A 16656-nucleotide genomic window follows, 5' to 3' on the forward strand; every position below is an offset into this window, starting at 1 on the left:
GTTAGGAAACAATTAAAATTCCAAACATGAAATATGGTTTCTATGTAATGTGCATAGCTTTCACATCACAAAGGTCAATTTCTAAGAACACCTGAATCTTGAAGCCCTTAACTATGTTTTAGATCTATGATGAATGTTAGAAATGAATAATAAATGATGCCATTGCAGCAACTTAAGTGTACTTACAGGATTGCCCAACAGGCCTTACCTCTATAAACAAACAAATGATGTACCTTACTCAAAGCCAAATAATCAGTTGGAATCAAAAGGGAAATAGTGCCCAGATTTTAATCCTTCCTAGTTAACTATCTTTTTAAATACATAACACAGTGAATACAGTATTTAAGAAAGGGAAATCTGAAAAGTTTCCAAATAATCTAAACTGTGAACTGTCCATGGTAGCTCACACTTGTAATCTCAACATTCAGCAAGTCAAGGCACAAGGATCACTGTGGGTCTGTGACCAGTCATAGTGAGTTCCAGAATAGCCTGGGCTACAGAATAAGACTTTGTCTCACAAATCCATCCCCCCCAACAAAAAACTAAGCCAAGAAAAGATACTATATCCCCCTTGAAGACATGTTGAGAAAAAGTAAAATGAAGACATCCTTTTCTTTCTACAAAAGAGGCAAGACAAACCAAGTGTAAAAGCTAGAGATTTATTGTTATTTGGTGATTAATAAATCAAATTAGTTATGACACTGCCCCCACTTGTGTATTGCCATTCACCAGTACAAAAGTCTTTAAATCAGAAAGACTGAGGCATTTAAGGCAGAACAAGGAGAGACACATGAACACTGTCCTACCAACCTCCCCCAGTTATACCTCTGCCTGGACCTTTGTACCTATTTTCTTCCTGGGGAAAGTGTCAAATTGGCATATGGATTGGAGGGCAACCTGGTCTCTAGACCTTTTAATAGCAAGCAACTTACAGAAGTAATGGAATTCAACTTGTAGTTCCCTTGATTTTATTGGTCCGAATCCATTTTAGGTTATTTTAACATAATTATTCTCTAACTATACATGAGAGACTATAATAACCTAGGAGAATACTGAACCAGAGTCAGCCAAATATATTACTGACCCCTAAAGTTATATTTTAGTTGGTCCTAAAGGAATGTATCACCAATAGCTGGAGAGTCAGGCAAATAGAACTTCTTTGGGGAGGGAAGAAAAAGGCTACAGAATAGCCAAACATATTCAAAATTGTTAAAACGGCTCTTTTTCACCCCAAGGATATTATGCATAGAAATCTCAGCAGAATCTTGGTTGCCAGTATTATTTAGTTGAGGCTGGTTCAAACCAGGATAGATTCTGTGTCCCTCCTCCACTCGCATTCCCTTTCTCTGAGGTTCTGAAAAGCACAATATTCAACTATTTCTTAATAGAACTATCCAAACACTTCAGAAACAAGTAGCTCACTATAATCATTTTAAATTCAGGTACTATGAATGAGAATGCTGATAAACCCAAAAGATAGTTCTACTTTTATATAGCAATTAAAAACCAAACATCAACATTTCAGTGAAAGCAATATTTCAATTACAAACTGTAATATTGGTTAAACTATCTATGGGAAAAGGTGAAAAATCCTAGGCAAAAGCATTTTGGAGTATTATTACAGTGCTCCCTCAGTTTGCATAAAATTAAGGTTACTTACAGCCATTATGGAAACGTTGAGATATTGTTACATTATGTTGTCTGTACATTTAAATGTCCCTACACAGATACCAGAATCAGTTTTTCTTTATTTTCAACAAAACTGACTAAATGGCACTTCTGCTGAGAGATGTTTATCAAAGATGCTGTAAGATTCTACACAATTAGGAATTTCTTACTTTACTTTTTTGGTTACAGGGATTTTGCTCAGATGACCTATCACAGTAAGTTTCTAGAACTATAATCCCAAATGTGCATACTTTGTATTGTATACAAATAAAGCAAAAATTGTCAGTAGTATAAATTTTACAGCATTATTTGCAAAAATACATGCCAAAGTCACAATAAGCAATACTGTACCACAAATTATACAGTGCAAATGATCTGCTTTTTAATGCCTTTATTCTACATAAATTACTACCATAGGCTTATGTTTAAAAAGCAGGTGTTGGACAGATGCAGGACAAAAGTTGGTTCACCCAATTAGAAAAGCTGATATATTTTTTAAAAATTACAATAAATGCAGAAGTATTTGATGCATGCAGTAGCCTTAAATTGAAAACATTTGATTCCCGCTGTTCCAAAACAAAAATACAGAAAATCCCACACATCTTACTGTACTTCACCTTAAAATGCTTCATATTTGTTTTGTTTATAATAGCACAGAATTCAAATGAAATAAAGCAGGTTATTTTAAAGATTTAAGAGCCGTTATCAAAAATAAATTACATTTTTTTCAAGTTACAGAAATGCTGCTATGATGGTTGGGAGCCCAGTAACCTTTCAATTGCTGCATTGATGTCACCTCCTGTTGCTATCAGTGCTTGCAAGTTTGCTTCACGGTTCAAAAATCCCATTGCACTGAGCTGTTCCAGTTGTTGCTGAAATCTGACTTCTGGATTCTGTAGCTGTTAGAAAAAAAAAAGATAATTCTAAGGAAAGCCAGTCTATGTTACACCTGAATAACTTTAATTTTTTTTTTAAACTGGTTGGATGTGGAGGCACATGCCTTTAGTCCCAGCACTCTGCAGGTAGAGGCAGGTGAATCTCTGTGAGATCAAGGCCAAGGTCTACATAGTGAGTTCTAGGCCAGCTGGGGCTACAGGGAGATCTGCCTAAAAAGAATTTAACTGCTTTTAAAATAACATATGCTGATCTACTAAGCTTTTTAAAATCATTGTCTGTGTCTTGAAATATATCCACCATATTATATTTAAAGGTTGACTAGCATTTTAAAACTAGTTTATACCTAAAATAATAGTGACAAATAGATCACGTAATTCTGCCTTTAAAAAAAAAACAACTTTCAGGCTGGGGCTAAGCACTGGATTTGATCTCTAGGACTGTATTGCCCACCCCCCCAAAAAGGGAGGAGAGCTTAAAAAACTCCATTATGGGTGGGAGAGATGGCTCAGCGGTTAAGAGCACTAGTTCTTGCAGAAGACTGGGGTTCGAATCCCAGCACGCACATGGCAGCTAACAACTGTCCGTAACTCCAGTTCCAGGGGATCCGATGGCCTCTTCTGTCCTCTGCAGACATTGCACAAAACAGGTGCACTTATACCATGCAGGCAATACATGTATACATATCAAAATAAAAATAATAAAAAAATATTTAAAAAACTCCATCAGAGGCTCCAAAAAATGCAGAGAACCGTTGAAAAAGCATACGTGCAAACAGTTTAATATTAACTGCTATCTCGAGTAGCTACTTCAATTACAATATAATAAAGTGGCAGCTATCTTTGTCTAATGGTAGATTCTTAGTAAAACCAATAAATACAAATTCAAGAACACTATTAAGGGGTGCACATTTTTAGGTGCATATATGTAATACAAGTAACCACAGGAAGTAGTGGTACAGTAAACGGAGCTAGAATAAACACTAGATATACTTTTCCTGGAGACGGTGACAGTGAGACAGATTTTTCCCTAATTGACTTTTATAAAACAAAATTTATATGAAATGACTCTGGTGAAAGGACTTCAAAATAATACATTTAATTTAAAGATTATGTCTGCATTCTTCCTCAAAACTTGTTTCCCGTTAGCATCTAATATAGCACAAAAACTAACAATTTTTACATTGCCTGTTTTTAGATCCAATATCCTTTAAACTGTACTTTTCATTATTATGAATATTTAATTAAATGGCTGCTACTTCTTTTTACTTTTTTTGAAATTTCTAAAATTAAGGAATGCAAAATTTGAGCAGAAAAGAATTGTCACCTGAGGATTCACTCCAGCAAGAGCCTGCAGCATTTGTTGAATAAACTGTTGGTGTCCAGGTTCAGTATTTGTGGGACTTGTGTTTTCACTAGGCGCAGTGCTAGACCCATTGGTTCCTGAAGAGCCTCCAGTGTTTCCTGCTGCCCCCAAGCCAGGGGTAAACCTAAGGAAAGCACAAATAAGTAAAAAAGTTCTTACAGGACTAGAGACCAACCCTGACCAGGTAACAAATCAGTAACATTTTTTAAAAATGCTGTTATTTTCTTAAAAATAAGCAGTTTTAACTTTGAAACTGATTAAAAACAAATTAAAAATAAAAGGCAAATGACATTAAATCTAAAATTCTCAGAGAAAGGAACTACTATGTGCTTTCCAATCTTCTCCAAATAAGCCTACCCTGGGATGAGGCCGGGAGCTTCTGTAGCTAATGTTTGCAAACCCTGCTGAATCTGCAACAAAGCCTGCATTGCTCTAGGATTTGACATTGCTGATAGTGTATCAGGATTCTGCATCTAAGAAAAAAGGAAACCCAGTGGTTACAAAAGAATTAAAATCAATAAAGGTACATTTTCCCAACTCTGCTATGTTTTTGGAGAAAATATAAAACTTTACTCCCATACACCGGTAATCCATAATATTTCTTGCCAAAATAAACACAAATCTTCCTCTTTGTCAGCAAATTAAGTACACAAATCATTAATTGACCCACTCCCAAGTCATAAAAGTCATTTTCATAATGAAGACCATTAAGAGCTACTCTGGAAGCCACATTTCCTCCTTCCCCAAAAGAAGAAAAAAATGTTATTTCTAAGAGAAAATCTCCAAATGCATAATTTATCAGGCACGGTAATACAGTGAAAACTATATTCTTCTTGACCAAGTGTTATCTGGTGCTAATGGTATCTGCTGGTAATTTTACCAATACTGTACCCGCTAAAACAATAGTTCCAAATTTGAAATTAATACATGGGTCCCTAGTTTAGCTCCACTACTTTCAAATATTCACTGGCTGACCCCTGTTCACACCATTACGATGGATCAACAATAACTAACCTTGGAAAATGACTTACAAGCCTAATAATCACTTAGATCATATATGAAGCCCTAGTACTACCAGTTTCAAAAACACCAACACACTGACTTGTGTGTTTTTAAGTAATAAAATACCATGGCAATCTTGGGTACTTAAAAAAATATGTATAATGAAACCTTCTTCACACAACCACACTGACAATTTTAACCTTACTAACTCTGATTTTGAGGAAATGAGGTCTACTCCTTAGGAAGCAAGCATTCTACTAATTTGGAAGAAACTGAAAAACATTACACCAAAGCCTGACCTGTAAAACAGGATAAGGTAGCTCTGTCCTATTACTCAAGATTAGTTAAAACCATAAAGTATAACATGATACAAGGAAGCACTTCTTATCAAGGTCATTAAGCGAAAGGAAATGGTTTATGATATTAACAAAACATTCAAAACTCTAAAATCCTCAAAAGCCAAAGCAACATGGTTCTTTCCTCAAAACATAACAGAAGATCAGCAGTGAAATGGGCTCAAGGAAGTTCACACTCAACTGTCTACAAGGGGGCAGCATGATCATACTTAGTTCTATGTTTTGCTATCAGCCAGAAACGAGCAAGCAAAATGTTCACCATCAAACTTTTTTGAGCAGACCATTACAAGATAGCTAGCATCTTTCTTACTCACTTGTTGGAGGAAAGTTGGGAGCTGTTGTCTCATTTGTTCCTGAAGCTGAGGATTTCCAGCAAATAGGGGGTTATTCAGCATCATCTATGGGGCAAGTGTTCAAACAATTTTAACTGGAAATATCTGAAACAAGTAATGTACCTTGCTTAATATTCTATCTTCCCCTGAGTGCCTAAAGTGGCACTAAAATGGGAGGAAGGTAGAACATAAAATTAAAAAAAAAAAAAGGGTAGGGAAAGTACTTCCACAATAAGGATTTCCAAAAACAGGAAAGAAAAAAGACCTCTTCTCTCTCAATGAGAATGGTGAACATGTTGATGACATGTAATATCCTAAAAAAAAGATAAAGGCAATAATTTTTATCGTCTCTTCCTTGAACAAAAAGTTGAATTTTTGCCTTTGGGAGGGAAAAGCAGGACTAACAGGCTCTCAGGAAGACATACTTTCTACTACAATGACAGAATAAACATAAGCATCAATACATAAAACTTATAAATATGGCTTGCTTAGAAATCTCATCACACAAATGGCAAGCACAGACAAAATCCAGATCTGGAGCCACAATCATCTCCTTGCCTACTACAAAACAGCTAATATTAGGTCCAGAAAAAATAAGCACAAACAGCAACCAACTTGCCAGATGGAGTTGCTAGATGAGAATCAGCCAAAACTAGTATCAACAGTCCTCTGGGGAAAGTTAAAATACTTTAAAATCCTACGTACATAAATCCATTTGAGAACATCAAGATTAGCATCTGGATTTCACCTCACTAGCACCATAGATAAGAAAAATGGCCATCTCCTAACTTTCAAATAAGTGCTACCAATTTAAAAATCAGGACCAGTATTAACATGGTATTAGGGATCTGAAAATATTACAATAAACAATCAGCAAAGCCAGAAGCTAGTAAATGGTCTTAGTTTCAAAAAAAGACAAATTTCCTATCACTTTTCCCAACTTAAAAAGTCAACTAACAATGATTTACTGAAACCTATTTACCTGTCCAAAGTCTGGGGAGGAAATCATCTTTGCCCTCAATTAGGTAATCATATTTAAGAGCAACTATATTTAAATCCTAAAGAAAAGAACATTCCTCCCTCCTTTAAAGTGGATCATTTAATTTCAACATCATCAAAGCAGGAAAAAGTGGACATAAAGTAATTTTTTCAAAGTGACCAATAAATTCACAGTAAATAAATAGGTTGAGGTCAACAAACCTGCTTCTTTATTCATTCCAGTCAAATATTATGAACAAATTAATGGGTTACCATACTTATCATTTTTAAATTATTTCAACTAATCTATAAAATGCATGTCTCATTTTCCAAAAATCATCTCTTTTGATTGTATTTCTAACTTACCTGACCTGCATATAGTTTTTACACTTAAAACTTAGTATTTAAAATTCAAAATAATAAACTATAAACATAATCATCTGATGCCAGAGTATGCTGCAAATTTCCTAAATATTCAATACTAAAAAAAAAAAAAATCTGTATTTAGCATTGTCAATATTTTGCTTTACAGCCAAAGAACAAAACAGGGCATAAAAGTTGCTCAAGTCCATTATAAATATAAAATTATTATTAAGCATGGCTAGAAATATTCCTGTTACAGTGGAATTTGAAAAACAAAATAACACATTTAGTGTTAACTAAATACATACTTAAAAATATATATAGGATTACTCTACATACAGTTTTCATATTTTAGCTTTACCCAAGTGACAAAAGTGGTTCTCATTATATTAAAATCCAAGCATTTAATATTAGTAGCTTAATGGTCATAATAATTTCCATAAAACCAGCTTTGATAAAGATAAAACCATGATATAAAAATATTAAAGTAAAAATTACCCCCAAACTTTACTCTTTAATTACCTGCCATTCTGATACCTCAAAGACATCGGCTATATATTCATTGTCAACATGATTCTAGAGTTTCAAAAATAAAAACCATCTCTTCCAACATAATGAAACATTAAAGGCTTGAAAAATTAGGATTAACTATAAAGTATTCCAAATTCCTAACACTCAACAGTAACCTTTAAAAAAATTATTTATTTTCCATGTACGTATGTGTTGCCTGAAGTACACCTGTGTCATGTAATGCCCACAGAGGTCAGGAGAGTGTCAGATCCCCTGGAACTGGAGTTATGGACAGCTGTTAGCTGCCATGTGGGTGCTGGGAACCAAACATAGGTCCTCTGCAAGAACAGCCTTAACTGCTGAGGCATGTCTCCAGTTCATAGTAACCTTTTTTTTTGGTCTTTAGTAATCATTTTTAATAAACAGTAAATAAAAACTGTGAGTGATCATGGCTTCTTTCATATCCTCCACAGTAGGATATGAAATGTTTTATTCAAGAAAAGACAATCTAAAACTTCTGTATCCATCTCCTAAGTCAACAGATGTACACTTTATAAACTTGCAACTTCTCATCAACAAACAGCAGGAAAGAAGTTGTTTGAAGTCTAACAGTAGGTGCTGAACCACTCAGGTAATTTGACAGGATCAGGGGAAAAAAAGGGGGGGGGGAGCGGTAAAATTCTGTGCAGTTATATCAAGCTCTCTAAGCATCAGTTATTTTTTTAACAGTTCCCCGTGTGATATGCCAGTGTTGAGATCCACTAATTTTCTCAGTTTGATCTCCAAAAACAAATTAGAAAATGAAAAAATTTAATTAAAATATCAGTATACTGGGCTGGCAAGATGGCTTAGCAGGTAAAGGCACTTGTTTAACAGGTCTAGCAACCTGGGTTTAATCCCTGGAGCCCAAATGGTGAAGAGGGAACAGACTTCAAAGGGTTGTGCTCTGAATTCTACACATACAGCAGGAAACATGGGTACCTGTACTCACACACAATCATACACACACACACACACACACACACACACACTGACCCCAAATAATTTTATTTCAAAAGATCAGTATGTTAAAGGGACACATCTATCTAAGAAAGAACACTATTCCTCTGCTCTGGGGTATCTTTTTAAGACAATGTCTCCCTGTAGCCCCCAGCTGTCCTGGAACTTGTTGTGCAGACCAGGCAGGCCTTCATCTCAGAGATGTGCCTGCCTCTGCCTCCTGAATACTGGCATGTGCCACCAAACATGGCTCTCCACCTCTGATTTGAGAAGCAACTTCAGGCTGTTTAGTATGTTTAAAATGACTACTACAGTCTGAATTATCTTACATAAACATTTTCAAAATACCAAACATATTGTTTTATAACTGCTTTCAAGTTACTTTCAACTGATTCAAATTTCACAAAAGAATCAAGAGTAAACAATCCAAGTACATCTATACTTGTCTCCTAAGTCAGATCAACAAATATATACTTTATAAACTTAAACTTCTCATTAACAAATAGCAGGAATGAAGTTGTTTCAAGTATGTATGTATGCAGTAAAACTGTCCAAACACTTGGAGGTGTACTTTGTGTACATTTCTAGTATGTTAAAATAGAACAGCACACATGTGTCAAAAACAAAACCATTGAGCAGTCTTTTAAAATATAATTACAAACTCACCTGTGCAGCAAGGTCAGGGTTCTGGCTTAGTGACTGCATCATGCTTCTCATGTATGGGGCAGACAACATGTTTTGCATAAGCTGTGGATTTTCAGTTATTTGCTGCAATAAGCTTTGCATTCCTGGTGTATTGAACATACTAGCTGAAAGTTTATTTATTAAGAGAGAGAGAGAAAGAGATATCGTATTAAGGAAGACATAAATTAACAGTTTAAAGTATAGTGTACACGGCATTTAACTGAGTATAGCCATTTCCTCTTATCAACAGATTCTTTTTAGGCAGTTTGGTCACCCATGGTCAATCAGTCCCAAAACATTAAATGAAAAATTTCAGAATAATTTGTTAAGTCTTAAAACTTCAATTTCTAAAGAGCACCACCAAGTGCCACGCCATCTTACTCCATCCCTTCACCCAGCATATCCACACAGCTGCTACCCACCCTATTAGTCACTGAGCTCAAATGACAAATCCTTATTTTACTCAATAATGGCTCCAAAGTATAAAAATTGTGACACTGGCATTTCAGAGGCACCAAAGAGAAGTTATAAAGTACACTTCCATTAAGTGAAAAAACGAACAATTTTGATATAACAAAAGAAAAAAAATGTTGCAAAAAATCTTATCCATGAAATTGTGATGAAAGAATTTACATCTATGCTAGGTGCTTAGTTAAGGTAAAACTGGCTTTATCTGCCTATGTGCATGTAAGCAAAAAAACAGGATATTAGGGATCCTGGAGTTTTAAGCATCTACTAGGGATCTTGTAATAGATGTGTGCCTCTAGGTAAGAGGAAATACTACTGCATACATAGTATGTTATCAGTTAAACTAAGAAAAAGCTTTAAGATCTCCAAAAGTATGTGCCAAATATATAATCATTAAAAGAATGTTTTAAAAATTCTGGTTGTACTTGTAGTAAAATCACACCTAAATGGCAAAATGAGGTCTTAAATTCAATTTAAGTAAAAAATCAGATATGCACTGTTGAAAAATCCCAGCAGTCTGAGCTGACTTTCCCTCCAGTACTGCAAAATAATTAAGAGTCATATATAGTACACAGTATGCTCGCACTTGAAAGAAAACTTCCGTGCGTATAAGAATAAACATAAAACCTCTATCGCATTTTCACTGAGTACTGGCACATTTCACAAAGTGAAATGGCAGACATATTCAGCATTTGAGAGACCTTAAAGCATAGTGACTAATAGCAGTATCTGGAGCCAGATTACCTGGGTTCAAATCCAACCTAACTATGCAAACTTTGGCAAGTTATTTAGCTTCTTCATACTTCCGTTTCCCCATCTGTAAAATGGAGAAAATAGTATCTACTTTATAGGGCAGTTTGACAAGTCAATGTGTAAAGTGCTTGATACACATTTTCACTTCTTTTTTGCCAGAAGCTAAAAGTAATTTTGTGAAATTCAATGTGATGACTCAACTATTTATATGGGCAAAATTTCTTAGGAAATTATTTTTTTAATTTATACCCATTATTTCCAATGGTTGGTTAGATATATTCAAACTCATTCTAAAATATGGTACGTCAATTGAGCTATTTAATTTTTCATTTTTATTCTGTTCTTCCATCTAACAAATTTTTACCTGGCTTAAAACATTTGACTACTCCCACTTATTTTCCTAATTTGCTATAACTCTTATGTCTGTAATAAAGCAGTTTTTGGTTTTCCTATTTTCAAGGTGGAAGTTCCAAGTGAAGTTTTATGCCACACACTAGAGTTCAAAAATATCTTAAACACATCTCAGCAAACTACAGCCTATTGGACAATTGGTTAACATAAACTTTATTTTTGAGACAGGATCTCCCTGTAGCCTCAGCTGGCCTAAAACTCACTGTGCAGAGTAGGCTGGACTCCATCTCAGAGATCCAACTGCCTCTGCCTTCAGAGTGCTGGGATTAAAGGTCTGCACCTCCACACTCAGCTTATTTCTTGGTTCTTAGTGGGTCAACAGATATTACGGATACTGCCCCACTCTCATTATTTAGGGAATCAAGGCTAAGTTTGAAGTGACTAAGAAAGTGGCTTCTAAAACAAAGGCGACACTATTTTCAAAGCTGAGGACTGTATGTTTGAGGAAAACCTAGTCTATAGTGCAATCCTGTCTTAAAAAAACAAACAAAACAGGGGCTGGATAGATGGCTCAGTGGTTAAGAGTACTGGTTGTTCTTGCAGAAGACCTGGGTTTGAATCCCAGCACCCACATGGCCGCTAACAACTAACTGTCCATAACTCCAGTTCCAGGGGATTCAACCCCCTCTTCTGACCTCTGGGGACACTGTACAACATGGGTGCACTTACATACGTGCAGGCATAAGACTCATACACATAAATAAAAATTAAAAAACAAAACAAACAAAACAGCAAAAAAAAGGAAGCCAAGAAAAATACTACTACAGAACAATCTGAAATAGAATCTACTAAAATAAGCTACATCTGCTAAAATATGCAAACAACGGATAAAACACTATGTGGGGAATCAAAAGGATTTAGCTGGACCAGTTTACAATTCTTATAAAATGAATTTAATGACTAGTTTATTCACTGTAGGCAAGTATTCTGGAAAATAATCTGTTACTGAACCATTAGGAATATCAATGATGACCATCATTTACTCTTATAAACTTACCCAGTTAACTTCTGTATGTTATGATAAGTGTTTGTTAGAATGGTTCAATATCCTGGCATGCCAAAACATGTCTTTGCAGATGTAGAGTTTCACTGTAATATTTTATTAATTCATGACTGAGACTAATCTTCTAAATAAAAATACCCAATCAATGTTATCAAACATTGAATAACCTTAGAAATTAGCTTTTGCCAGACTGTATAAAGCTTCTCATGCCACCTCACACCATCATAAAGTCATTTTAACACTTTAAATTGCTTAAATTACAAGCAATGTCAAGCTTAGATTCTTGAGTTGTCAAAAATTGTAGGCAATCAGTTTCTCATTCACACAACAGATTCTTTTACAAGATTTTTATTTTTTCATATGTATGTCTGTTTGAATGTATGCATGTGCATGCAGTGCCCATGGAGGCCAGAAGAGGGCATCTATCAGATTCCTTGGAACTGTGGTTACAGGCAGTTGTGAGCTGCCCCACAAGGGAGATGGGAACTGAATTTAGAGCAGAACGTGTTCTTAACCACTGAGAACTGAGACATCTCTCCAACACTGCAATCTGCAGATTTTTTAGCTCACATTCTCAAAAGCATTTTTCAGAACTCAATGCAAGTATAAAAGCAAATCTACATTTTAAAATTCACTAAACTGTCTGAGGAGGTATCTACCACTTAACTGTCAATTTAAAGTGATTAATCTATAATGCAAGGCATGCATTAACAAAAATAATGCTACTAACAAAAATGACAGAATTCTAAAACATGCCTTTCAGTCAATATGCCATTGAAATTATATTTTAGAATAAACTCACATTTTAGATGAGTATTTTATAAGATGAAAATCTCAATCAATTATGGACCTTAATTAAGCAACTTTCCCTTGAAAAGCCATTCCTCTTAGTAGATATTAGAAAATACTGTACTCAGTTATTACTACACTTTTACTTTTGCCAATAAAAGAATTTGTTCTCTTGTGCTGGTCTTAAGTTTACCCCTTTCATATACAAAGCCTCAAAATATTATCTTACCCTTTAAATAAAAATTTTGCTAATCCCTGCTCTAAGATTTTCTCACTTTCAAGAATGAGAAATCTTGCTGGGTATGGTGGCACATGCCTTTAATTCCAGCACTCAGGAGGCAGATGCAGTGGATCTCTCTAGTTCAAAGCCAGCCTAGTCTACATAGTGAGTTCTAGGCCAGCTGGGGCTACAAGAAGACCCTGTCTCAAAACAAAAAAAAATAAGGGATGAGAAATTTTACAGGACAAAGATGTCAATAATTTCATCTTTGTGTGTGTGTGTGTGTGTGTGTATGTGTACATTCCAGTGTGTGTACTGAACCTCCAAGAATTAAATGGAAATCTTCATGGTGTTATAAATATGCTGAAAATTTGACTGGCAGAATAAGTCATTTTGTTTATTGATTTCCTCTGATGGAAACTCTAATATGAAACATTAAGAGTGCAGTGGTTAAATAACCTGGGTTGAAAAGTTACAAAGCTGTCACTATAGACAACTATGCTATTAAAACAAAACAAAACAAAACCCAATCACCTACCAGTAAGGAGTATTTATCTGAATAAATCTGTCTGCTCTAAAACCATTAAAGTGAGAACAATGCACCTTTCTCAAAAGACTTAATAAGTGCTAAGTAGAATAATACAGAACTTTTGGTTTATTTAAAAATGGTATTATTTCAAATTTTTAAAAATCTATCCTTATATCCAGAAACTTCATGATACTGTGATCAATTACTCTGCTCATTCTAATTCCTCTCACCAATGAATGAGTACTTTAAATCCTTGCCTATCATCCCACTTCCTCTACCAAGACCTAACAATCTTTTAAAATATACTGTAGGCCCTTCCATCTTATGGAAATTACTCCATGTTTCAATTTCTTCCTATTTACATGATAAGTATTAGTACTGCTGTGGTTGGGGTAAGTGCTCCCAAAAACCCTTGGGTTAGAGACTTAGTCCCCAGCTCATGGCCTTTTGGGCAGTGGTGGAGCCTTTACAGAGGGAGAGCCTACTGGAAGGAAGGTAAATCGTTGGGGCATGCTAGAAGCCTGAGATCCTTCCTTTCTTTCACTTCCCAGCCATGAAGTAAGCAAGTTCATGCTTTCCCATTATAATATATTGCTTCAATCCAGGCCCAAAAGCAACAGGGCCAAGCAATCATGGACTAACGCCTCTGAAACTATGAGCCAAAATAAACCTTTCTTTTTCCTAAGTTTATTTATCTAGCCTATTTGTAATAGCAATAGAAAACTAACTAACTAACACAGGTACTAAAAGGTCAGTCTGGCTAATTCTGGATCAATCAGCATTTGATATTTAACTATCTGAAGAGCTAAAAAAAAAACAAACAAACAAACAAAAAAAAAGCATCCTTTGGGGCTGAGAGATGGCTCAGCAGTTAAGAACACTTACTGATCTTCCAAAGGACCAGAATTTGATTCCCAGCACTAATGTAGGGAAGCTCACCAACTCCAGCTCCAGAGGCTCTCACGGTCTCTGCGCCTGCACACATACCTATTTATTGAGTCTCAAGTAAAGACAAGTAAATTCCTTATCCACTTACTTATTGGGTTGCTTGAAAGAAATTAGCAAACTTAAAAGCCATCCATTATAATCAGCTTTGGACCCCACCTACTGTGTCCCAAGAAAGACTCTAATTCTAATTCCTTAGAACTTGAAATGCCTTATGAAAGGAGAAACTATATTTGCCCCTCATTAAGATTTAAAATATCCTAGAGTGGTCTGCGTCCTGATTCCCTATCCGCAAGTTGGGTAATCTCTTCAGAGGGTGATAAGAATAGGAGGTAGGAATTGGCTAGGCAGTTAAGGAAAAAGGACCCCAAAGAAAAGTGGCCAGTTTCTTGGCTAAAACTCACAATGTCCTTGGACCTCTTTAGCAACATGCTGTTCCAAAGGCCAAAAATGCCAAAAGTATTTGGGAGCTTTTATCTAATCCTTAAAAAATTTTAGGGTTACCTCTTCAGAGGGAGGAATGTTAGAGCAGCCAAAAGCTCCATAAAAAAAAAATAAAAGAAGAAAGAGTACATGAAAAAAAAAGAAAAGAGAGGATCTTATCAGAAAAGAAGTATTCTCAAGATATGTGAACCAATATTTTAGGACCAACTTCTCTTTTCCAACAGAATCTTTACAGAATTGTAAATAAGACTACAAGTCCTAGATCTGGCTTGCTATTATCTTTCAGAGTGACTGTATAATGAATTAATACATGTAAATAATTCAGTGTAGAGCTTGTTCCATAATGCATGTTTAATATCTGCTTTTACTAAGGGGAAAAAAAAAATCTAAGAAAACAAACAAAAAAAGAAGTTACATGCTCTGGATTATCGAAAATAGGATCAAATGACCTGGAATACTTTGAAACTCTATGGGACTCTGCTAAATTATATTTCTTGCATTGTTTTTATTTTGTTTTGTTTCATTTTATCTTATTTTTAAGATGGGTGTAGCTATGTAGCCCAGGGTGGCCTTAACTGGTAACCCTCCAGTTTTGCCTCTTGAGTAGCTAGGGGGTTCAGCCATATACCACAATGTTTGGTTTATAATATTTATATTATTTTAGAGCACAGCAGAAACAACTTTTAAAAAATCCCATTCAAGAAGTTAAAATATACTTTATTTTACCTGTAGCTTTTTTCAAAACTTTCATCTTTACATCCATCCATCCATCCATCCATCTATCCTATATGTGCCTGCCATCCATCCATCCATCCATCCATCCATCCATCCTGTATGTGCCATGGTATGCTTATGGAGGTCAGAGGACAACTTGTAGGAGCTGGTTCTCTCCTTCTACTGTGTCAGTTCTGGGGATCAAATTCAGGCTATCAGGTTTGACAGCAAGAGTCTTTGATAAGTCATCTTACCAGCTCAGTAGCTTTTTGTTGAAAACAAAGCTTATTTAATAAGCTGACCTAATATTAGAAGCTTCTATAGTAGTTTGATTTATATATATATATAAAAATTCATCAGCATACAAAGCAACAGGTTTCCTTATGGCATTTTAGAAATGCTTTGTTTTGGTTGATCCTTCTTCCCCCATAATATAATTTTTAATGTCTTATGTAAAAAGTCTTTCAGAGACTGCTAAATGATGGCATACAGTATTTTTCTTGAGAGTAAATTTTGGGGAATTGGTAACATGATAAAGTGAACCAAATATTAAGTGTGTTCCTGGTGTATTTTAGTAACTTAGTTGGTATTCCAGGGAACTTACTGTTTAAGATAGGAAACCTAGCCATGTGTCATCCAGGTCATGTTACAATAGGACAAGACACCCAAAGATAAAGATCGCATTAGTCAAACGTGTAGTGGCAACATGGATCTGCTTACAGCAGACTCTAGCTCTCCCAAGTTCTCACAGAGATGGGTTGAAGTTTTAGGACAACAGAACTGAGGGGGAGGTGGCAGTGCAAGTTAGAGGGACAGTTTGGCTGGAATGGTCTGGAGCAAGTCACCCTGGCTGAGGTTGAGACTCTGCAGCATCTCTTCCACTGAAAGCTGATTTCTGAGGATTGGGATTACTTAGCTCATGCCATGCCAGAAGCTGGACCCACAGAAGGGGAAAGCTGAGTTTTGGGAGTACTGGACAGGGCTGGACTTAAAAAAATGCAATGGCAGAATATTAATGCCAGCTGTAGTAATAGCTAAGATTTTACATATACATATATCTTCATTAACTACTAAAGCTGATTTATTTACTTATTATTATTTAGACAGGGTCTCACCTTAGCCCCGGCCAGTCTTGAACTCACTGTGTAGCCCAGGCTGCCTTGATCCTCCTGCTTCAGCCTTAAGTGCTGAGATTACAGCCATGCCCTGCCACATCTGGTTGTGATTAT

General features: G+C 35.6%; 1 protein-coding gene across 2 annotated transcripts in view; it reads right to left on the reverse strand.

Annotated features, from left to right (window-relative positions):
- Positions 1–643: 643 nt before the first annotated feature.
- Positions 644–16656, reverse strand: part of Ubqln1 (ubiquilin 1) — a 42425-nt gene continuing 26412 nt past the window's right edge. Inside the window, exons 7-11 of one of the 2 annotated variants that reach the window (XM_008823241.2) lie at positions 9134–9276; positions 5600–5683; positions 4285–4400; positions 3889–4051; positions 644–2567 (exon numbers count right to left, since the gene is read on the reverse strand). In XM_008823241.2, coding sequence (XP_008821463.1) covers positions 2415–2567; positions 3889–4051; positions 4285–4400; positions 5600–5683; positions 9134–9276 — 659 coding nt within the window. In that variant the 3' untranslated portion in view covers positions 644–2414. The remainder of the gene's footprint in view (positions 2568–3888; positions 4052–4284; positions 4401–5599; positions 5684–9133; positions 9277–16656) is intronic. The other variant, XM_008823242.3, reaches the window with a different exon arrangement.

Source organism: Nannospalax galili, unplaced genomic scaffold (assembly GCF_000622305.1).
Source record: "Nannospalax galili isolate Female #2095 unplaced genomic scaffold, S.galili_v1.0 scaffold269, whole genome shotgun sequence".
Lineage (NCBI taxonomy): Eukaryota > Metazoa > Chordata > Mammalia > Rodentia > Spalacidae > Nannospalax > Nannospalax galili.